Genomic DNA, 24,725 nt, shown 5'->3' with positions numbered 1-24,725 from the left:
TAACTGCCAGATGGCTGCGTTTGCTACGATTTCCTTGATCCATAGCGAAGGCCAATATGAAAAAAAGATCGTTGTTCAGATGCGTAGCTCGGCGAGACATGGACCCAGAAAGTAGGCTTCGCCACACGTAAGCGGCAAGTGGCCAATGGCGATCCCCGATTTGTACCATGTGATTTAAAATCCAGCCACATAGCTCCGAAACCGCGGCAAACAAATGCTTTTTTTTATTATTTCTTGCGCCGCAGCAGCCCAGGCAACGTTGTCAAGTGAGAGACTGAGGATTGGCTGAACGCCTCATGCGATCTGCGATGGCGTGCCGCCGCGCATTGGCGGCAGTGGGAGGCGACTTTCCGGATTTTAAATGCCACCTTGGGCTCTTTAAATGCAATTTTCACCCAGTTCGAGTAGGAATTCAGCTCTGAATTTTACTTTCAAGCAAGTAGAGGGGCTAAACTTTACAAAACAAGTGGAAACAAAAAAATGACCATTTCCGAAAAAAAAAAAAAAAAAAAAAAAAAAAACGAGTTTTTCGACCCGCATCTCCCCTTAATTAAGGTCGCAAAACGACATGAGCTATGAGGGACGCCACAGTTGAGGGCTCCCAATTATTTTCAGCCACTTGAGGTTCTGTAATGTGTGCAGACATCACACAGTATGTGATTACTTCGGATTTTGCTCCCCTAGCAAATGTGGTCACTGCGGCCAGGATTGAACCCACATGTTTGGATTTTTGGGCTCAGTAGCCCAGCACCCTAAGCACTAACCCACCACGGTGGGGCCCTGTAAGAAAAACTCATCCTGTTAACGAACCAGCCTTTGCGAAACAAGTAAAACTAAATGTGGACTCACTGCAATCGTACCAACACTATCATAAAACAGTCATCCAACTTGAAAAACTTTTTTTTTTTTGCCTTCATTTCACATGCCAGCCTTGGAATGGCCCGATGGATAATTGTCCCCAATTAGACTTTTCGAACAGCGTACACACTAAAGCTTTGTGATTTAAGAGGCAAGATGTCTGAAACATGTGACACGATCCAGCATGGTAAGACACTGCTGGCGGCCTCCTGTCATGCGTTCCTAATTCATACGATTTCTCATTTCACACACTCAAAATTGCAGGCAGTAAAAGATCGCCCTAGAGTTACAGTTGAACCTGGATATAACGAAGTTGGCAAAAGTTCGCAATTTTTCGTTACATGCAGATTTTGTATGGAGGCTCGCACAAATGATGCAGAAACAAAACCGAAAAGCTTCAGATATCAGTGAAGATGATCAGTGAAGATGAACTTCACTGATATCTTCAGTGAAGGCATTTATTTTGCAGTAAAAAACTGCGTAATCTCTGCCTGTTTCCGTGCGACCGAAGATACAACACGGCGCTTCACTGAAGCTAAATCATATAATGCTCCTTCGTCGTCGCGCGAACCGACGAAACGGCGCAATACGTAGATTGCGTTCATCACATCCTTCGCAGTGGGCACATCACACGGATCTGGCTCACAGGAACCATAATCACAGACATTGGGAATTTTAACTCTTTCGACAAGTGCTTCATCAATCATTCCTTCCGTAGCTACGACGGCGTTATCGGCAAACAAAAAGTCGTTCAGGTCGACGTCGTCGGGAACCCCACCTTTGGTGCATAGCTCACCCCACACTTCGGCCCCATCGGATGAAGCTGAAGTCTCTTCTTCCTCGCCGTTGGCACCAGCCTGTGCGTGTTTTTGTAATCCCTGCCTTCATAAAGTGCTTCTTAATAACTTCTGCCCTGACATCTTGCCAGGAGGCAGCAAGCATTTCAACTGACTGATAAATATCAATCTTCAGCTCCCGTTCCAGACGGATGTTCAGAAGTTTCTGTATCAGTCGGCTGCGGTAACAGCATTTAAAACTGTTGATTATTCCTTTATCCAGCGGCTGTATTAGTATGTGCAATTAGCCGAGAAGTAGTGCAGTTCGATGCGAGACAGCTGCAGGCCTTCAACATGATGCGCAGTGCAACTGTCCAGAAGTAGGCAAACTTGATGGCTTTGCCACTTGACATCCTGGTTGAAGTCTTTCAGCCATTCAGAAAATATTGCCCAAGTCATCCACGCTTTAGTGTTTGCCGTGTATTTCACAGGCACATGCTTCGTCCCCTTAAAGCACCTGAGACAGGCACTTTTTACAATAACTAGCGGGACTCGCTAGTCAGTGCCGTCGAGGTTGGTGCACAGTAGAACTGTTACGCGGAGCTTGCTCTGCTTTCTACCGCAACAGTCATCTCGTTTAAGGAGGGACGCGGGCTTTGAAAGTCGAAAAATCGTGAAAAAGTCGGCTTTTCAAAAAGTACATATCTCGGCTGTATATGTTATAAACTATCTTTCCTATAATTATAAACGCTTAATTCATCGCGGAACTGCTTTAAATTAAATATACAACTGGGTGCTGCAGCCCCAGAGTCACGAGTGAACGGCAAAAGTACCCAAACTTCGCGCGCGCGCCATTTCTCTGCCGCTGAACCGAGCGCTGCCATCTTGGTCTTGTTTTGTTTGTGAATGCTTGCCCTTTTCCATATTGCCTTCGCCGGCGGCGTCCGCGGCGTAGAAGCATGGCTCGCTTGTGATTGGGGGCCTCACAGGGATTGTTGAGCTTCCCGCGTCTCGAATTCGGGCTGTGATTGGACAAAGCGCGCGCTCCGTGAGAACGCGGGGGATCGCGCGACTGCACTTGGCTGCTGCGCGCACTGACGCGGTGGCCCCTCCCTTGTGCATCGTCTGCTCCGGCTTCCTACTGAGCTGGCGTTCTTTGTGGGCTCGCTGAATCGCTTCACGTTTCACCATTTTGAGATCGCCGTGATCATTGCTCGTTACGCATTCTGGTGGCGTGTTTTGAACGGTTATGTGCACTTTGTGAATTATTGCACGGTCGGCCACGATGCGCGCTAAGAAGTTCAAAACACTGCATACGTCGTCGTTCTGTGAATGCCGTCCGAATCGCGAAGTTAGTGAAAAGCGTTGCCAAAGGGCGCAGAGACGCTTCTATTAGTGCTGCTTCTGCTACATCACTACTAGACGGACTGCGCTGCCACTTCCAACTGCGTATCTTTCGCGTCAACGTAAGGAGCCGGCGTTTGAAGCGTGCCTGCTGTACCGACCATATCAACCTCGGCGATCTCGGCCTCCCGTATCGCGTCTGTCATCGCAAGCGATAACGCGTCGTCAGCGTCGTCCGCTGTTCACATGAAAATGCACTTTCCGAGGAAATCGGGGAGGTGGAGGCACAACGTGCTGCAGTGAAAAACAAACTTTAGACTTGAAAATGCTGTTTTAAACTTCAAGGGCCATTTTCTCAGAATGAATTTTTTTCATGATATGGTTGCTTATTCCCGCAGTATTTCTGGAACCGCTAATCGGATTCCCACCTGGTTTTTTATATTGTGTGCCTGAATAAATTTCCGAGGGCAAGACAAGCTCATTTTTTAAATTATTGAGTCTGGAATTTATAATAAACAATCAAAATTAAGCTAATGCAAGTCCAATTAGTGGCACTAACCTCAATGCACTGTTAAAATTTTTCGGCAGGGAAATTAAAAAAAAGGGCTCTGTCTTGCCCGGTGGTACCTATTCAGGAACCTTCATAATGAATTTCATAGTGCCAACACATTTTGCAAGTTCACCAGGCATGGAACAAGGAACCCATGTGAACCATTCTGATATACTTCTCTAACTTGAGTACCAATGTGCGCAGCTCCATGAAACTTTGCAGTTATTCAAATGGCTGTGCCATGAGTCTACCCTGAAAATTTCATTCAATTATCTTAAACAACAAAGTTGGTATTGAAAGGTAGCCTCCCCCCTTAAGTACTAGCGTGCGGCCCGGAAGCATCTGATAAAAGAGAGCCGTCTCGTCGACATTATAGATTTCAGCCGCTTCGAAGCGACTCGGTATTCCAGGAAGCGTGTAAGCCACCCACGAAGCAGCAGCATCGCTGTTTGCAGAGGCAGATTCGCCGCAGATTACTTTCCCGATGACATTGTGTCAACTCTCGAAACCTTGTAGCCACCCGTTGCTTGCTTTTAAGGGGGGACACCCCTCTTAAAACTTTTTTCCTTATTTATGGGTGGATCTGACTGAAACTTGCACCATTAATGTACTTTTGCATGCTGATTTCAAATATCTGATTAGTTTTCTTGTAGATGAAATAGCTTTCAAAATAATCCCTAATTCATGTTCTTCGTTTGGAGGTGAGTTAATTACTAAACACTTTATGGCATGAGGAGAATAGCCCTGCCAGAGTGATCTAGAAGGATCATAGAGTGCCGCTAGTCATGAATTAACGTGGTAGAAGAATTTGAACCAAAGTTACAATAAGTCAAACTTTTATGAATAAAAGCCCAGGTTGGCACCTAAGATTGATAATTAATTCGGTAAATGTTGCCGCATAATAACTGTACATATTTTTGTCCTACGGCACTGTCGAAGGTTTTCTCTTTCTAACAAGACAAGAATGAGAGCTATAGCACAAATAGACTAAGAGATATCTCTCCTCCAAAATTGCAGCACCCTCAAAATTGCAGTTTTGAGAAAACGAGGAAAAACACTTCACAGCATGTAGGTGTAAATTATGTCAATGATTGATATGTCAACAAGATCAAAAACAGGTGGAAAGTGATCTGAAGCGAAAATTAATGGCCTATGCCAATTTGAGCCAAAGTTACGCAATAGGAAACGCTTGAAAGGAAAATTCCATTTGGGTACCGAAGACAACATAACCTTCTCAGCAAATTTTCTTTTGTCGTCACTGCATTTACCTTGGTTTCATGAGACTCGCAGGATTCCCTTTCTAGAAAAAAAATTTTTAAAGCAATAGCAAGAACAGGACCAGAGATATTGATCTTTAAAAAATGCAACACTACCAAAATTGGGGGATTGTCGGAAGCACTCAAGCCTCACGGCATTTAATCAGGAAGGGCAACCCCAAAGACCTCATGCTATTAAAATGCACCAGGAGCATAGTCGGGGTGCATGCTGTCGCGGTGTTTTCTTTTTTCTGTTTTAGCAACGCCAAGCGAAGCCGCCCGCTTCTTTGCAGAACGTACGCTACGGTGCAAGTCCTTTTCTTCAGCTCTCCTGGACCCAGTTGCTGTCACATTTGTACTGCATTCTTGCAGAATTGCTGCTGCTGTATGCTTGCAGCCGGCATTGAAGCGCAGCACAGCTTCTGCTGTGGCTGCTTCCACAGCAAACAGTGATGAGTGCCGCTCTTTGTGGATCAAGGTCCAGATGACCGAGTGGAAGCTTTCGTTCGAGTTCTGGGTCTTCCCCCGAATGCACCTCTGCAGCAGGCTCTTCTCTGATAAACGACTATAAACAGGCAAAAGAGCATCAGCCACATCTCTTGGCAGACTGTAATTGTGCTTTGGTGCAGGCTCCTCTTTTGCCTTTGCAGCGTTGTGGCGGCACCATGACTTCTCACCGGTAGGACACAAACTGTGTTTGGGGCAGTCATCAGTAGATGTGATGTGGTAATATGTCGCCATCACAGCTCGCTGCATGGCATCCACATCACCTACATTTGATCGAAGCGCTCGGCCATAATATATTGCCAGCTTGTCAACTAGATCAGCTGTCAGCCTTCCTCTGCCGCCAAGACTTTGCTTCCCTGCACCCTTGTGTCTCTGCAAGAGGTTGCGCAAAGCTGCTCCCATACGCTTGTGCACGTGATTTATGCAGTCCTCTTTGACTATTTCAATGTAGCCATAGATTGCAGCATCTTTAAGAGCACTGAACGTGCGACTGTCCCCATCGCATAGCATGGTTGTGTAGCGCATGTTGTGGCGCTGCAGAGATCTTTCAAACAGAATTTTGCCAGCCTCTACTTCCATTTGACCAGCCTTGGAGTTGGTGTTTTTTTGGCACTGGTGGCGTGATTTCCAAAAGTTCGTAGCCGTCAGTGTTTGGCTTGGGACCAATTTCGCAGCCCAGACAAAAGTTTGACAACACCACATAATCAAGCACGTAACCAGTGAAGAGTTCCACCACGGCACCGACGCCTATATGTGATGAGTGTCCGCGCGTCATCCATGTGCCGTCGTAGCACACGGCAATGTTCCCCCTATGCCCAAAACACAAGTCATCGTAGACCTTCGCCACTGCCTGCGCGGCTTGTGCCATAGCGGTCGTGGCGGCTCGGGTAGCAGCGGGTTGCAGTGTGTTCTTCAGATGCCGTTGAAACGTCTTGTTGTGCATCCCGCGCCGCGACAACCCCATCGCCGAAAAGATATCGTTCATTGCTGTCTGGCCGTTACCGGTCGACAGCATTGCTCGACTAGCCAGAATATTCAGCTCAAAAGGATTGCACCTTTTCTCGCCGTCAACCCTCCGCGAGTTCCACTCGGCCGCAATCTCACCGCAGTTGTCGCACAGCACGATCAGTTTTACGGCGAGGCCATAGCTCCGGTCGCTGGTAATTAAACGCACGCATCCACGACACGTTTTGCACCGCACGGCATCCAGAAGGATATTCACAATGCTGAGGTCAATTACCGCATAGGAGGCTGTTCCGTCCACATCTGACTCTGCGGACGCACCACTTGCATCGGCGAACAGCGCGGTCTTTCGTGCCGTCGCCGGCGTCGATACCAGTCTATCAAGCGTAGCCTGCTCACGGGCACTCACTTGAGTTATGTCACTGTTAGTGACAGGCGCGGTATCAATACGTACACGACTGCAGTCGGCACGAAGAACGGCGCCGTTGTCCAGCGGAATCGGAGAAGCGTCGCCCCCCGCAACGTGATCGTCACACAATCCCGCAGCACTGGCACTTGCTTCTTGCACAGTATGCAACGAAGTCGCATTCTTAACGCGTTTCTTTGGTTGCTTTCGCCCGAACTTGTGCAAAGAGCGGTACTTCTTCGCGCCTGGCATGACTCTCGCGTTGCACTAGCGTGGTCGGCAGAAAGACAAAATGGCGTCACTGGGAGTCCGCATTTCAGGGCTAGCTTGCCGGAACCAACCAAACGACGCCATTTTGATCACGTGCCTTAACCGGCCAATAGTAGCGCGCGCTGCATGCTATCTTTTTGTTTGTTTTTTATGGGGAAGGCGGAGCTATGGTGGCTAGAAGGGGAGGTGTGAGCATCGTCAGCGGGCGCGCCGTGTTCGGAGGCGTGCTGGTGTTTCATTCGCCGCGGGGCGGCGCGCACATCGCTACCGAGATCTGTCGAGAGCACCCGCCGACCGCTGTCGCCGCACGTTTCGTCCCCTACAGACAGGTACTGGCACGTGTTTTCGTAACGTCTGTGGTGTGCTGGCTAAAATTTGGGATCGCTACGTACCGATGTGGCTATGCCACAGTAATGTCTAAATAGCAAAGACACTGTTTTGCACCGGGAAGCAAAGCAGTTTCGGCCCGCAAACAAGGGAAGAAGGCGTTTTTCTTGGCTCTCTTACCTATTGGTTCAGTTTCAATAAGTTGAAAACGGATAGCATCATGGACCTCTTTTCTTGCCTGTCTGTGAAGAGATTAAATGTGGTCGGCTGTGAGCAACACAAAGTGGAAGTGACAAATCAAATCATTCGCTTCTTCACACTGACAAGGATGCATTTTGTTGTTGCTGGAGAAAATGCATCCAATCAAAAAAAGAGAGAAAAGATGAAGTTCTTGAAGTTGAGACGTACCACTTAAATTCATAATGTTAACACAGCCAACAAGTTTTGTTTTCATGTTATTGTACACTACCCACATTGTGTCGTCTGTTGTGAATTTTTTGTAATGTCTTCTTCACATTGTTACAAAGGTCCCATTATCTGGCTGTTTCGTAAATTGGTTTATGAATGCATATGTGTTTGCCAATCAAACCTCAATGCCATGTGTGTATGCCCATTTTAGCATTGCATATTAACTTCTTTTTACTTGCCTTATTTACTTCCTTGAGCACAGTTTTTGTATAACTTGCAGTTCTACCCTACATTGATGCATATTTTCTGTTCATTTTCTTTTGATGGTGTTTTTGATGTTCAGTTGTAAGAGTGCGTCAAATAAAAAAAAATGAAATTCTTATTAAAGCTTGTATGATATAAACCTAGCTTTTTGATGTTCAAGTCATCAAAACAAAGCATTCAGGTATGGTTGCTGATGCTTCTACCTGAATTGAGACGTCATGGAGAACACTGCGGCATGAAAGAAAAAACTGCACGGAGGTTGTTTTGGTGACAAGCTCACGGCAAGTCATTTCATTTGATTCACCAACCAGTCAAAAAAAATCAATGGGTCCAATTGGGAAGACCAGTCAGATTGAATTGATTCTGCCAATCCCAAATGGTTTGTCCAATGGGTACTGTCCTACCCAAATGGTTTCGGTTTCTCCACTCCCAATTGGGAAGCCCAGTTGGTTTCCTCACTCCCAATTGGGTCGCCCAGTTGGTTTCATGACTCCCAATTGGGAATGAAGAAACCATTTGGGGGTCCCAATTGGGACTGGAGAAACCAACGGGGCATCCCAATTGTGACTTAATAAACCCATTTTGCTAATGGGAAGCCCAATGGGTTACTTCAATCCCAATTGGGATTCCTTCGTTCCCAATTGGGACGCCCATTTGAAATGAACTGGGGTTCCAACTGGGCTTCCCATTGGTCCTAATGGGTCATAAGCAAACATTCCCAATTGGGAAAGTCAAGTCAGTGGTATCCTTGACTGAGATGTGCACTGATGTATGAGACAGAGGTATGAGATATACATACCTCTATAAAGAGACAACAGTGAAAAATTTAAGTTTTTATAAAAAGTGTATGCCGCTTAATCTTGTTAATTGATTATATCATGTTCACTCTAAGTGCAGGCATAATTAAATAAGTTAACTCTGAATAACAAAGATCTGTCACTGGTCCCAGCAGCCCTGTTCAAAGAATGGAGCATATAAGCCTGCAACCTGTGGATATATACATTGAATCTGTGTTAGTTCCGTGTGTGTAATGCTTGCTTGTCTCATATATGATTTCTGTAAAAAATTGTAATTTCATTCCACTTGTATAGAAGCCGGCTCCCCTATGACTTCTGGACACAAAATATTGAAATTGCATCTCCATTCTTTTTTTTCAGCTATGTGAGTTCAAACCATTTGGGCTCAATGGGTATGCTATTTTAGTTCAATTGGTGAACCATTTGGTCTTCATGGGTGATCAATTATTTCCAATGGGGAGCACCAATTCATATCAAATGGTCAGGGCCAATGGGTGGCAAAAAACAATTGGTTTTTGACCAAATCATTTCAATTGGGAAATTCCCAATTGGACCCATTGACTTTTTTTGACTGGGCCATCTTCCAGCGCTTCGGGGTGCCAGCGGCGCACATAGCTAACATGCAGGGAAGCAAGTTTATACATAGTTTTCAGTGTATATACATGCTTTGCTGTGAGCCGTGAGAAAAGTGTGCCAACTAGCCTTTGTTGTAATCCGCACGGTATCGTGAAATAGCTGCAACGGAAATCGGCTGCTACGGCTGCTACGCGGGCGCGCGCGCGGCGGGCGTCTCGGAGCCGACGGCAGCGCCGCCGCATCGGGATGAATTCTCGCTCCCTCTCCGGCGCACCGATGATGACACCTCTCCTTCTAGCCACCATAGCGGAGCGCACAGGGTTGCTTTCCGAAAGAAAAAATAAGCCGAAAACGCGCGCTTTCGAACGAGACCAAAATCGCCGCGGTGGAGCGCGTAGTTCTCATGCGCCGGGCGATCGAAATTGGGTGTCGTTTGTCCACAATTTAAAGGGCAGTGGGTGTGGTACTGCATTTTTTAATCGCTATAACTTCATAAATACGCGGGGTATAAGGATGAAAATTTGCGTGCAGATGCGGAATAGTGCGAGGAATACGAAAATGAAAAAATTGAAAATCCGATTTTCAGGCCGATTTTCGGTGCCAAAGAGCCGTGTCCCCCCTTAAGTCATCATGGCCCAAGATGCACTCAAAATCCTTCGCCTTCTGTTGTAATATCGCTCCGCTTATGGGCACATTCCTGGCTCATGTGTCCAAAAACCATGTGAACACTGCCTTGTCCACATCCTCATATGCTGACAGTTTCAATCTTTTCTTAGCCTTTGTTCCCAACTTCACTGCACTCCTAATCTTCTCTTCCGCACTCAAAATTGTTGACAGGGTGCTCGCTGGGATGCTGAAACGAGCGGCGACGTCCTTCTTCTTCTTGCCTGCGGAGACCGCATTTAAAATGGCACGTTTGTATTGAAATGGCAAAACTTCCGTTTTCTGGCCGTTGAACTCTTCACGACGAACTGATGCCGCAGATACAAGCAGAGCCCCATGAATACAGGCAGAAAGGCTGGCCTAGCACTTCCAAAACACGTCGGGCGAACCAACACCGCAAATCCACAGACACACGAGAAGTGCACGAGACGCAGAACAACAGACAAGATGGCGAATGCACAATGTGCGCAAAAATTGCATGTGCTACACGCACATACAGTACCAACAAAGAAATCAACTGCAGCCACTAATGCCACCTGGTGTTGCACAACACTACCAATGCCTGAGGAGGCTGCTGCGTTAGCAACGGAGCGGCGCTAGAAGGTAATACTATCATCATCGCCAATTTTGCTTGATTTCTGTGATTACAGGCGTTCACGTAGCTGCTGGCGTCTTAGAGTTCTAATATTCACTAAATTAATGCATTTCTTTGGCCAAATTTTCAGTAAAAACTAAAAAAATAATGACTGATCAGTTTCGCGAGTTCGTTACATCAATGTTGACTGTCGCAGCACCTTCATTACATAGAGGTCGAAAATACAATTGCTTCAATGGGTGTGGCATCGGGGAATTTAAAAACTTTGTTAAATTCAGGAATTCATAACATAGAGGTTCGTTACATCCAGGTTCAACTGTAATCTATTTTTCTTTTGGTTAATATGTTCCCACATAATACAATTTCCAGATTGCTACGCTCAAAATTTCAACACATTGTGTTAGTATAACATGTTTGGTGATCAAATAGACATGTGCTAACACAAGGAGGCCGAAGCTGGGGGCGCACAACATGAATGACTAGAACGGCGCTCCCCTACTGTGGCTGCTTTCCTGCAGTGCCTTAATGCAAACAAGCGAAGCAACAGATAAAAAGAACTTAACAAGCCAATACACAAAGCACCCGTTAACACGGAAATACAATTTCATGAAGAGATGCAGTTTGTTCTTTATAGTGACTTAGGGGCATGGAGGTCAAACATTTGAAACTACGAAGAGCAAAAATGTGATGACTATCAGCCATCGCGATGGCTTCTAGACAGTGCACTAGTGTTCGAGTGCAAAGCATCCAGAAACCTACCAAGGAAGCAATCCTGGCTTTGCATTGCCATCAATGAACAGATTGCTTACTCTCTTCCTCATTTATGACAACAAAAATGTGGACTAATTCCGCGAGAAATAAAGGAGCTGTTCATACTTCATGGCAAAAAATGGTGACGTGCACTTTTATGAAGTGGAAGTGACAGTACTAAATGCCTTTCATTCAACAGTTAATATTTCCAAAATCGGGCAGTTCAGATCATACATTTTCCCAGCAAGTTTTTTTTCGCATTTCTTAAAAACATATCGACGAGGTTTCAGTGCCCTGCTCTGCCAGACCTTCCACTTTTTGCCCACCGTTGCTTTTGTGCTTAATGCTGCCCCCCTTTTCCTGTGCCGACATAGATATTTTCACATCTATGCTACCCACAGCTCCTTCAATGCCTTGCCTTTCTCAGTCTCTTCTCTTTGCCTATGTGCCATGTGCTTCACCCCTTTAAACTGCATGAAAAAGTCCACTCCTCAAAGCTCATGAGCACGACAGCTGATGTCACTGTAAATAGTCTGTTGTGCTAGTAGTGGTAACGAATGTAGGTACTTGTAAGAACAGTGCACAACAATGTGTGTTATACAGTGCAGTCCACTTATAACGATATTGAGAAAGCCTGAAAATCCGATCGTTGTAACCGCTTATCGCTATATCTGGACAGGCGAAAAAGAAAGCACATCCACATATTTTCCTATGCATGTAGGCTTGCCTACTTACTAGCGATGAGTAAATCTGGTTGAACAATGCTAATCATCGTAAAGAGCACTAAACACTTTATTACAGTATACAATAATAGCCATAAAATAACTTAAGCATACTTAAGGGGGGACGCGGGCTTTGAAAGTCGAAAAATCGCGAAAAAGTCGGCTTTTCAAAAAGTACACATCTCGGCTGTAAATGTTATAAACTACCTTTCCTATAATTATAAACGCCTAATTCATCGTGGAACTGCTTTAAATTAAATATACAACTGGGCGCGGCAGCCCCAGAGTCGCGAGCGAACGGCAAAAGTACCCAAACTTCGAGCGCGCGCCATTTCTCTGCCGCTGAACCGAGCGCCGCCATCTTGGTCTTGTTTTGTTTGTGAATGCTTGCCCTTTTCCATATTGCCTTCGCCGCCGGCGTCCGCGGCGTAGCAGAAGCGTGGCTCGCTTGTGATTGGGGGCCTCACAGGGATTGTTGAGCTTCCCGCGTCTCGAATTCAGGCTGTGATTGGACAAAGCGCGCGCTCCGTGAGAACGCGGGGGATCGCGCGACTGCTATTGGCTGCTGCGCGCGCTGACGCGGTAGCCCCTCCCCGGCGCGTCGTGTGCTCCGGCTTGCTACTGAGCTGGCGTTCTTTGAACGCTCGCTGAATCGCTCCACGTTTCACCATTTTGAGATCGCCGTGATCATCGCTCGTTACTAATTCTGGTGGCGTGTTTTGAACGGTTATGTGCACTTGTGGATTATTGCACGGACGGCCACGATGCACGCTAAGAAGTTCAAAACACTACATACGTCGTCATTCTGTGAATGCCGTCCGAATCGCGAAGTTAGCGAAAAGCGTTGTCAACGGGCGCAGAGACGCTTCTATTAGTGCTGCTTCTGCTACTACTAGACCGACTGCGCTGCCACTTCCAACTGCGTATCTTTCGCGTCAACGTAAGGAGCCGGCGTTTGAAGCGTGCCTGCTGTACCGACCTTATCAACCTCGGCGATCTCGGCCTCCCGTATCGCGTCTGTCATCGCAAGCGATAACGCGTCGTCAGCGTCGTCCGCTGTTCGCATGAAAATGCACTTTCCGAGGGAATCGGGGAGATGGACGCACAACGTGCTGCAGTGAAAATCAAACTTTAGACTTGAAAATGCTGTTTTAAACTTCAAGGGACATTTTCTCAGAACGTATTTTTTTCATGGTATGGTTCCTTATTCCCGCAATATTTCTGGAACCGCTAATCGGATTCCCACCTGGTTTTTTTTATTGTGTGCCTGAATAAATTTCCGAGGGCAAGACAAGCCCATTTTTTCAAATTATTGAGTCTGGAATTTATAATAAACAATCAAAATTAGTCTAATGCAAGTTCAATTAGTGGCACTAGCTTCAATGCACTGCTAAAAGTTTTTGGCAGGGAAATTAAAAAAATGGGCTCTGTCTTGCCCTGTGGTACCTATTCAGGAACCTTCATAATGAATTTCATAGTGCCAACACATTTTGCAAGTTCACCAGGCATGGAACAAGGAACCCATGTGAACCATTCTGATATACTTCTCTAATTTGATTACCAATGTGCGCAGCTCCATGAAACTTTGCAGTTATTCAAATGGCTGTGCCATGAGTCTACCCTGAAAATTTCATTCAATTATCTCAAGAAACAACAAAGTTGGTATTCAAAGGTAGCCTCCCCCCTTAAAGAAGTTGGAAATTCGCGCTCGCTTGAGCAGCAGCTGAAGCTTGACAATCACTGTCAGCATCGTTTCCAGTAGCGTGTACTACACTGGTGGCAGTCCTTTTTGCGTGCACGAAACCGATTAGCGCCTGGATGAACTGAAGGACATGCCCAGCCTTGATGATCGTTAAAATCGTAGAGTGTACATGTCCATATTTTTTCCCGGGACTTCCAACCCTGAAACCCTGCCCGAAATCTCAAAATCTCAATGAATCTGCCGTTTCATCTCGTGAGCTATCGTGCCGTCCATCACTGGTAGCCGCCATCTTCTACAGATGCAGAATCGGCGATGGCGATGCCGATACGGCCGCAGCAGCACTATAGCAGCACCCTTTACGCGGCTGCGATTGCGATGATAATAGTGCTCATTTTCTTCCGTTTTCACCACATATGTCGAGTTTTCACGTCATTGTCTTCTTAATATTTTATCTTTTATTGAATATTCAGTCGAATTTTCGTGACAGACACCTACCGAGCAGCGATAAAGCTATTGTTGTATTTGTATCCGATGTACCACCGATAACCGATCGTTATATCTGGTTTATTTTTACATAGGGCAATGGGAAAAATGATAAATCTCAAGAATTTGATCGTTATAAGCGATATATCGCTATATCTGGTATCGTTATAAGTGGACTGCACTGTATTCCTACCTCGAAGAGATGATTTCAGGAAACAAGTTATATTCATGCAAATACAGCATTCTAGTTAGTGACAGTCAGTAAAAACTTGCTTGAAATCATTGTGACTTAAAATATTTTGATTATGAGTGTACAGAAAAAAAAAATAGAAAAGAAAAAAAGGCCCAGGCAGAAAATTCCATTGTGGAAACACATTACCATTATGGGACAAAGCTTGCTGTTGCCACACATGGTAAAAGGTCATTATTAGAACTTCAAAGGGCTGAAAAGTTTGGACTATCCAAAATTTAAATTATCGGATGGCCCCTCAAGAAAGCAAGAATCGCCTCCATTTTGGCAAACTTATTTCGTGAAAGACAGGGTAATGGTCACCTACTCCTTAGGTGAGAACAGCGCAATAACTATTTGTTAAAGCAGAACTGCTGGAGAATGGCAAGAGTCTCCTTGGCACCCTTCAGTGTAACACGGTAACCCCTCACATATGCAGCCTACGTCGCATATGGGGAGGCTTTTCACAGTGGCATTTCACAAGTGCACAGTTGTGGTGCAGTAGAAGAACAACGCAGACACAAGTGTGAAAAATGTACAGTGCCATCCATAAGCATATGAAATGGCATGCACCTGGCTCATAAGAACGAAACCAAAACTAAGTGGTAGCTTTTTCTCAAAGATGAGGCCCTCAGCAGTTACTGCTCATAGACCTTTCTTAGCACAACATAGACACCAAAGGCAAGAAATACAGTTAGCTTTCCTAGAAAGGGCCCCATACAAGGACAAAGCCACAGCTTAGAGAATTTATCTTACCATGCCTAGTGGGGCGTTTCCTCCTGTCAGTGGTGGTGGTGCCATGATCGCACGCATCGGTCCCTGTGCGCCACCCCCCAGCTGAGGACCACCACCACCACGGCTGCCTGCGTCATCCCCTCCAGTTTTGCTTGGTGGCGGGGGACCTTCACCAAGCTCGGCCATCAGGGACATGTACTGCACCAAGTGAGAACACAGTCACAATTTAGAAACTGAAACTCGCCACTACAAAGGAACAAAAACAAGTAAACGCTTCCCAGTACCACGGACTGGGAATGCCCGTGATGACTACAGTATGCAACAAAACAAACAGATTAGTAGAAAGACCGCTATACGCTTCAAAGACCTTATTTCTAAAAAATAATTTTTTTTTTTTTTAATTTTGCGATCATTCCAAACAGGCCTTTCTTCCCTGAAGTACAAACTTCTATGAATGAAACCCTGCTAGAAAATTTACATCACTTCCAGAAACCATGCCCAGCCACGCATACACCAAGCTGCCCATTAAAAGCTGCAGGACCCCCATGAGCACGTGAAGAAAAAAAAACCTACATACCTCTTCATCTATCTTAGATTGGCCACCGCCAGGGCCTCCGTCACCTCCAAAGCCACCCCGACCTCCGTAGCCTCCACCACCTTTGCCTCGCTCTCTGCAATCACGGGCAATGTGCCCAGTGCCACCACAACAGGCACAAATGACATTATTGGTGATGTTGGGCCGGTCTGGGCACTGCCAGGCCTTGTGTCCTGGGGCGCCACAGTTGGAGCAACGAGGTCCTCCCAGGAGATCATTCTCGCGCAAGGTGCCGTTCAGAAGAGCTAGCTCTCGCAGTTGCATGCGACGAAGATCATTCTGGCCCTCTGGCACCTCCACACCTTGCCGAATTATCTCTTTGATCTGCAATGCAAGATAACAAATGCAGATATGACAAAAGAAAACACCACAGAACGGGGCACCATTAACTACCACTTTAAGCTGTAAATATAATCAGCGAAGGTACGGGCAATTAGGTAAGGGAGAAGCAGGCTTGCCTTGAAGGCCCACTTACAATTGTTGAAGCAAATTTCTTGTGACCTAAACATGTAGTACTATGAAATAAAAATAAAATCTAAATGATACATTTTTTGTCTAAGCCCCGATTTAAACAAATTTAAGACCTACGGAGTATACGAACTTATTACATCACCTATGAAGCAGTCTTCACGCCATTCAGGAAGCACTGCAGTTTCCTTCGAGAGAGAGACTATATGTAACTGTGTAAATATTTCTTGGTTTCAATTATTAAAAGTAGTTTTGTTTTTGGCTTTTTCTCAAAACTCTGCTTTGTGGTGAACTACAAATTTGCCCTAGCGATATCAGCCCCCGTGTAGCTAGAGCTATATTTCTCTTTGCATTGTGAAGCTGAAAGTATAATGCACGCAATAGAGGGTTTACAAAAGTATGTCTGACAACCGTGAGCGGCACCCTGATCCAGCGCTGGCCGCCATATTTTGTTCGCTCCATCCATTCGCTTCGTGTCCGTCCGTCAGCGCTCGCCGTTCTGTTCGCGCTTTTCACGTTTTAACCTAGTGTGCTGTGCTTGGACCTCTGTTCGGTGTTCGGTTCCTGGCGGTATTTGTTAGAGACGCCTAGAAGCGTATTTTGACAGCCGAGACGTGGCGGGGCCCACCGGCTGCGCTGCCGAGCGCAATTACAAATTCCTCTACGAGTCGTGCATGCCCCCCCCCCTCCCTCAGCAATCCGCAGCGTCATCCCTATCCAGGTACAGTATCCAGAGTTCTGTAATGTGGATTTTCTTTTTGTCTGTCCGCCTTTGCTGTTTACTTAAATGTCTATGAGAGATCATCGCGAGTTTGTTTGCTTGGTTTGCGCAATCACCGTCGCTCATCTCACTGGAAGATACTTGGTTGGTGAAATGAGCGAGGATGCATTTTATTTTATGATAAAAGGATCATGCGTAATTTGACGTAAGTTGGGCTGGCGCTTAGCACTTTCCTTCCCATGCCGTCGACGCAGTAGTTGGCATTAGTCTCGGAAATAATCGGGGACTGAGTAAAAAAAAAAAGTGCCATGGTAATTTGTGCTTCCAGTGATTGAATATTGAGTGGTGTGCGATAGGCAATGATGAGTTAATAAAATATTTGCAATTAATTGATCAATTGATAAAATAAAGAAACAAAAAAAAAGAAAAAATTGGAAGGTAAGGGTTTAAAGGTGTCAGAATGAAAAACCAGTGCTTGGTGATGCTAAGGAAGAAAATTTAGAATGTGTAACTGATTAATTGAAAAAAATTGAAGAATGTGTTCAAAAGTGTCAAATTGCTCAAAATGGAAAGTCGATTGTTGCTGACGCATGCGTATTGGTGTATAAAAATATAAAACGTCAAATAAAATAAAAATAAATAAAGAAATGATAGAAATATAACATGCATAACATAGAAATATAACATACATAACAACATATAACATACTACACTTGTGTGTAGTATGTTACTTTTGATGAATTCATATTTCACTGCATTGTATTCTTTTTGCCCCTCCTGCTAGGACTCAGTTAGGGCCTGCAGTATTTGGTAAATAAAATAAATAAATAAATAAATAAATGAGCTAAAATATAACACGCGAAGAAAAAAAACATCGTGCGTGTGCGTGTATGAGAGAGAGGCACTATCGCGTTATACCTTTAACAGCGGAGCTTAAGTGATCCCCTAATTTTTCTATAACGATATGATATTGACACATGCCATTCATAGACGACGAAGATCTGAACGGGCGATTCGGAGAAGACGACGAAGCGAAACGGTGCTGCGCTTTTGTGCTGCCTTGACTGGCTGTTGGTGTTCTTCGGTGCCAGAGTGCCAGAGCGCCTTCTCTGTAACGTTACGTTACAAATCTGGTGGAGGAATATCCAGGTATCGATCCAATCCTGCATAATCAACCTGTCAATACGGAGCTTACCACCGTACATCAACGCCTCGGCCGCCGCCTACGTGGAGAGCCCCCTGAATTCGGACCCCTTCCGGCCACTACCAGGACGACGCACCCTCAGACGGCCGTAGAACCTGCTGCAATGACATCTGAGAGCAGGCTTCCCACCCACATTCTGTGTCATCAGCCGCGAACACCCCCCTCTTTTCATGGCGACGTGTTCGAGGACGCCGAGGACTGGCTTGAGAACTACGAGCGAGTTGCTCGTTACAACGGGTGGACTGATGAGCGTAAGCTCCACAACGTGTACTTCGCTCTTGAAGAGTCTGCACGGACACGGTTTGAAAACCATGAGGCTTCCTTCCCATCCTGGGCAGCCTTCTGTCGTGCTTTCAAAGCCACGTTTCCTAGCGCCGACCGCCGGGAGCGAGCAGAAGCTGCGCTACACTCGCGCATTCAGCGCCAGAACGAGAGCGTGCGTATGTTCTTTGAGGACATGACACGCCTTTTCAACCGTGCAGACCCACAAATGCCAGAAGATAAGAAGCTGCGTCACCTGATGCGGGGCGTTAAACAAGAACTTTTCGCGGGACTGGTGCGCAGTCCACCACGCACTGTGGCGGAGTTTCTCAGCGAGGCAGCGACCATGGAGACAACGCTGCAACATCGAGCCCGTCAGTACAACCGTGACGTGAACGTCATTAGGTCCGAAGCACCCCCTGTACATGTCGGCAGTGACATGGACTCACTACGCAATCTCATCCGTTCTGTCGTGCGGGAGGAACTGCAAGCGCTCCGGATGCCTTGCAACACAGCATCTTTTCCTTCATTGGCTGAAGTCGTGCGGGACGAGGTGCGTATGGCAGCTCAGCAAGTTGCCGACGTTGTTCCCCAGCAGCGCGTTCCTCACCAGACGTTTGACGCGAGGCCCACCTACGCGTCCGTCCTGAGTAAGGCTCCCCCGCCAGACCATAGTATCAACGCCACAGCTCCAGCAATGGAGCCGCAGGGTCCCCACATGGAGCACTTCGCATGGAGCCGCATGCAGCCTCGCTACTCCCCTCCGCCAATCTACCAGCCACCCCGTAAAAGTCAAGTATGGCAGCCCCTGGATCGTCGGCCCCTGTGCTATCATTGCGGTGAAGCCAGTCCACTTTACCGGGCGTGCACGTACCGCCGCGTCAACATGCGGGGTTTCGCCTCGGAGGGCCTCTACCCTCGGAATGCAGAACGGCCTACTGAGATTGCAAGCGACCTTGCAGCGCGACAGTACCCCGTCACATCCGGTTACCAAGAGCGTCGGTCTACGTCCCCGACGAGCAACCGTTCGACAAGTCCCCACTCTTCCCGACGCCGCTCTCCCAGCCCTGGCCGGGAAAACTAATACCAGCGGCCTTCAGAGGCAGGGTCGCTGATGTCGGGAAATGTGAAGATCCTCCGTCATCGTCAGGCCGACCCGACGAGATTTCACTTGTGTCAGGTAGCGACAGCATCCGGCATACTACCTCTGATTTGTGTGTAACGATTGATGGAGTGGATGTCACCGCGTTACTCGACACTGGTGCCGATTATTCTGTAATGAGCCGTGGTCTCGCCCGAGAATTGAAGAAAGTTTTGACAAATTGGTCCGGCCCGAAAATTCGTACGGCGGGAAGTCACTTGATTGAACCTGTAGGCAAGTGCACAGCGCGAGTCGGCATCCGTGGTTTTGTGCATGTCGGAGAATTTATCGTGCTTACTGAGTGTTCGAAAGACTTGACCCTTGGTCTAGACTTCCTGCAGACCAACGGCGCTGTCATTGACCTGAAAGAAGCGCTTGTTTCCTTTTCGACGAAACGAGCCGTGGCGCGCATTGAAAACGAAGATCCGGGTCTGAACGTTTTGCGTATAGTCGACGATGACGTGAGGGTTCCGGCACGTTCTAGTGTGCTGGTTCTTGTAAAGCATGATTTGTTCCACGATTACGAGGGCATCGCGGATGGGCACCTTCCGCTACTACAGTTGAATCCCGCTATAACGAAATTCACGGTGCACGAAAAAAAATTCGTTCTCGCGGAACTTTGTTATCGCAAAAATTTGACGTGAAACGCAGAAAGAATTGCCCAAGCAGCAGCAAAGGCGTTTAATGCCAAAAATCTGTAAGCTTGGTTTGCTTACGCTTCACGGCGAGCAACGCCGTCACGCGATTTTCGCACTCGGTCAGCAAACCCATTGCAACATCGTCGTCTCGGACAGCAACGAAATTCCTGATGACATCAAAAGCGTCCATCACCTGTACGGCGGTTGCCGCAGCCGGCGCTTCCTGTACGTCGTCGTCTTCTTCATCGGAAGAGTCCTTATCATTCCGGGCAGCTTTTATGATCTGCTCATCACTCACATCTTCGTGAACAACAACACAAGCGTCAGCGCCGATGTATTCGTCGAGCTCGAGATTAGGCGGCACGGTTCCTATTTCTCCCAGCGTTTTCCAGGCGGCCGCGATCCCCGGAGCCGGTGACGCCTCTTCGTCGTCGTCTGTAACGCCTGGTGTTAGGCCAGCAGAGTGTACGGGTCGACCTTCGGCAAATCCGGCGTGCCTGAAACAGTTCACAATTACTGAGCGCCCCAGTGTGCTCCAGGCAGCAGACATAATCTGCAGTGCCACGTACAAGTCCACCTTCGTGTCTCGGCCGGTTTCAGTGTTAAAAAGCAGCCGCTGAATTAACCTCCCGCGGTAAGCGCGCTTCAGGCTAAGAATCACGCCCTGATCGAGAGGCTGTAAGACAGCCGTGCAATTGGGAGGGAAAAACCTCAGCTCCGTGTTAGTGAGCTTGACTTCGTCGGAGTGATGCGCTGAACAATTGTCCAAAAGCAAGCAAACTTTACGGCCCTGCCGCTTCATGTCGCGGTCGAATGCCATCATCCACTCGGTGAAAATAGCGCGGGTCATCCATGACTTGTTGTTCGCCTTGTACTGCACAGGTAGGCTACGAGTTCCCTTAAAACAGCGCGGCTTGGCACTTTTGCCTATGACTAACGGCGGACGCTTGTCCGAGCCATCCATGTTTGTGCAAAGCAGCACTGTGATGCGTTTTTTTTGCTGTGTTTGCCGCCGTGACAGCGCTGCCCCTTGAAGTCGAGCGTCCTAGCCGGCAACATCTCGTAGAATAGCCCGGTCTCGTCGGCGTTGTAAATGTCTGCAGGCGCGAAGTTGCTTAAAATTCCGGCCATGTTAATCGCCTTCCAAGCAGCTGCTCCGTCCACGTCTGCTGACATTGACTCGCCGCACAACACTTTTCCAACGATGTTATGGCGGGCCTTGAAACGGTTTAGCCAGCCAATGCTGGCTTTAAAATCATCAATGCCAAGTAGGCATGCATAGTTCAAGGCTTTCTGCTGGACGATGCTTCCGGACAGGGGGACGTTGCTGGCTCGTGCTTCCACAAACCACGCATGCACTGCTTTGTCCAACTCTTCATGGAGGGGCCGCGTCACCTTTTTGTGCTTCGAGGATGTGCCTGAAGCAAGTGCCATTCTCACGCTGTCCTTATTGCCTAGAATCGTTGACAGCGAACTTGCAGGAATTCCGAAGTCTTCAGCAATTGCCGCTTTCTTCCTTCCGCTTTCTGCTTGGGCGATTATTTGAGCTTTTTGCTCAAGGGAAGGAGTTTTGCGTTTTTTCACTTGTGTTGCCATCGTGTCCTGCGGATGAAAACTCGTTGTCGAAGAGAAAGGCAGCGAGTGAACAACGCGACCACGACACAAAGCCAAAATGGCGGAACTGCAATCACGTGATTTCATGCTTAATGTGGCTTTGGATTTGACTTGGACTTCTCGCCAATAAAACTAGTTTCGGTTTCGATTTTGAACGCGAAAATTTCGTTGAAGCGGAAACGCTCTGCAAAAATGGTTCGTTGTGCAGAGAAATTTAGGCCATTAATTCTTATAGGATACTCGCGGGGAATAAAAAATTATTCGTTGTCGCGGAAATTTCGTTGTGGCGGTATTCGTTGTGGCGGGATTCAACTGTACTCGAGAAGGAATTAGCCGTTGCTCGAGGACTCGTACAACTCCAGAACAGTTGTGCTACTGTCCTCCTGACAAATTTTGCTAAGGAGATGCGGCATCTCGCCAAGGACACGGCTGTTGCCGTCCTTCACGATGTTACTGCCTTACCTCATTTATGCACCGCCGGAACGAACCCTAAAGAAGAGGCCGCACCTTGTCATGCTCTGCAAACCGTTAAAATTAGCCCCGACTTGAGGCCCGATCAAAGGAATCTTCTCTCGGCTCTTCTGAGCGATTTCGCAGACTGCTTCGCCACAGGCTCGAAAGTCGATCGTACTCCTGTCGCCAAGCACCGCATCATCACCGATGAGACCACGTTACCGGTATGCCAGCGCCCGTACCGGGTTTCTCCTAAGGAACGTGACGCCATTAAAACGCAAGTGGATGAAATGCTTGCGGACGACGTGATCCAGCCTTCGACGAGCCCATGGGCGTCGCCAGTGGTCCTTGTCAAAAAGAAAGATGGCACCTTGAGATTCTGTGTCGATTACCGAAAGTTAAATAACGTGACCAAAAAGGACGTCTATCCGCTGCCCAGGATTGATGATGCCCTCGACCGACTACGCGATGCCAGGTACTTCTCCTCATTAGACCTCAAAAGCGGATACTGGCAAATCGAAGTGGATCAGAGAGACAGAGAGAAGACTGCATTTGTGACGCCCGACGGCCTATAGACCTCCTTCACTCCGGCTACGTCACGAAAATGCGGTGGCGCTGTCGTCATTAGTGACTTTCGCCTGGTAGGCAAAACAACACTTCTGTCGCTTTGCCTACCGTGATTACACGATGGCTTGCTGCTGCCGGGAAATGCAGAGCACCATGCCGACTTATCGCGTCGCTATGACATGTGCTGAAAGGCACACTAGAGGAAGTTTAGTAAGCTTGCACAGGTTTCTTGCCCTACAATGGTCGCCGTAAACAGTGGTGGGCCGCCGCGGTGAAGCGCCAAGGCTGGCTACCGATGCCTGCTCATCGAATATGCGGCAAACACTCCGTCACGGCTAAGCTGGAGCTTATTCACCTTTACGCCAGAGCGGTCTACCGGATTAAAGGTCGCGAATAACGCGGGTTTGGCCTTCTTACGACGCGTGATGGGATCTACTGTTTTAGTGCCGGTGCGGGTGCGCAGGTAACATATGTAGACGAGGCTGTCATATATATGTTATAATGCGTAGGCCTGTTTCTTTGTTGGAGTATGCATAGATGTTTTACCTATGTAAACTGTTCCTCAAGCCCGTTTTTTTTTTTACTTTGGTAATTGTATGTATGCGCAGTGAGCTGCTACGCGAGAGATCAGTGTTGCACTCCTCGATCCGTGGTATATATATGTTGCATAACCTTGGCCGCGTTCACGTCAAATTATTTTAATCTACTTCCTGATGATCATTCCCACTTCACGTTGGCAGCTACTAATCAATTGGGTTGGAGCTGCATTTTTTTATTTATGCTGAGTGCTTTTATTTGTATTCATAGCGGTTGATTGTGAATGCGAGTTGGGAGGGCTTATCCTACATTAACGCGGTCACAGTGGCCGAGACCGAACTGGGCCGCCTTAACTACGGAACCACGGGTGAAAGTAAAAACGACCCCAGAGAAGAGGTCCCCAGAAGATACAGCCCCGAAAAAGAAGGTCCGCGGAATATACGGCAACGGAAAAAACGTGCAGAAAGGTCCCCTCAGGAAGCGGCCGCTAGGAAAAAATATCCCCGAAGAAATTGATTGAAAATCTGCCCGGAACTCACTTCGCAAAAAACTGAACATCTTATTGGATGCCTTTTTTTTTTAGAATAGATATAACCATTGTCGGGGCACTGGGTCATCTGGGTGCTTTACACATTTACAGGAACTGGAGAAGGCTTGGCGAGAAAGCATTGCGAAAAAAAAAAAAAAGAACCCCACCACTATATAACATCCAGCGAGTATTATGCAGTGCATAAGTTGTCAGTTTCCAAGCTGGGCAATATCTCTCTTTATTATAGGTCTAATCACCCGGGTAATATTACACATTCGAGAGATGTGATTGTCCTCGACCGCACAAATTTCGGCGCCATAATGATTTTTTTTTTTTTTTGTAAACGCATGGCATCAGTACCATGTTTTGCAAATTTCAAGCGGATGGGTAGAAAGAATCACTGTAGCATACATTACTGCGGCTATAGACACGAGGAAACTCAGTCTACGCCTTTAGTAAACAGAACTACAAAACGTGAAAAAAAAAATAATAAAACGGCGGGGTTCAAGATATAAATAATGTTCAAGCTAAAATCACAAACGCAGATGTAAGATAAGAAAAGTAAAAGTTGATTAGAATGAGCGCTATTCATCGCTGATAAGCCAAGCACCAGGCAAGGCGAAAGCTCGACTTTGCAGTACGTTGGATTCCATCTGTTTGGGGACGTTTTATCTGGGGCCATTTTTTCCAGGACCATTTTTTCCTGGGACGATTTTGCCGGAACCCACGGAACCACAGCGGCCGCTGCAGCTCGTAATGGTAATGGAAGCTTTAAGCGTGACTACCCGGGATAAAATTGCTAGCATTAACGACGAC

The 24,725-nt window shown here is 47.0% G+C and overlaps 1 protein-coding gene across 1 annotated transcript in view; it reads right to left on the bottom strand.

Moving 5' to 3' along the window:
• LOC146202844 (uncharacterized) overlaps positions 1-24,725 on the bottom strand; it is a 111,272-nt gene that overhangs the window by 20,925 nt on the left and 65,622 nt on the right. Inside the window, exons 6-7 of the mRNA XM_084588380.1 lie at positions 15,759-16,100; positions 15,203-15,379 (exon numbers count right to left, since the gene is read on the bottom strand). Coding sequence (XP_084444506.1) covers positions 15,203-15,379; positions 15,759-16,100 — 519 coding nt within the window. The remainder of the gene's footprint in view (positions 1-15,202; positions 15,380-15,758; positions 16,101-24,725) is intronic.

The sequence above is a fragment of the Amblyomma maculatum genome, chromosome 1, assembly GCF_055883805.1.
Source record: "Amblyomma maculatum isolate TAMU_Amacu chromosome 1, ASM5588380v1, whole genome shotgun sequence".
Lineage (NCBI taxonomy): Eukaryota > Metazoa > Arthropoda > Arachnida > Ixodida > Ixodidae > Amblyomma > Amblyomma maculatum.
This window is presented reverse-complemented; position numbering and strand designations above follow the sequence as displayed.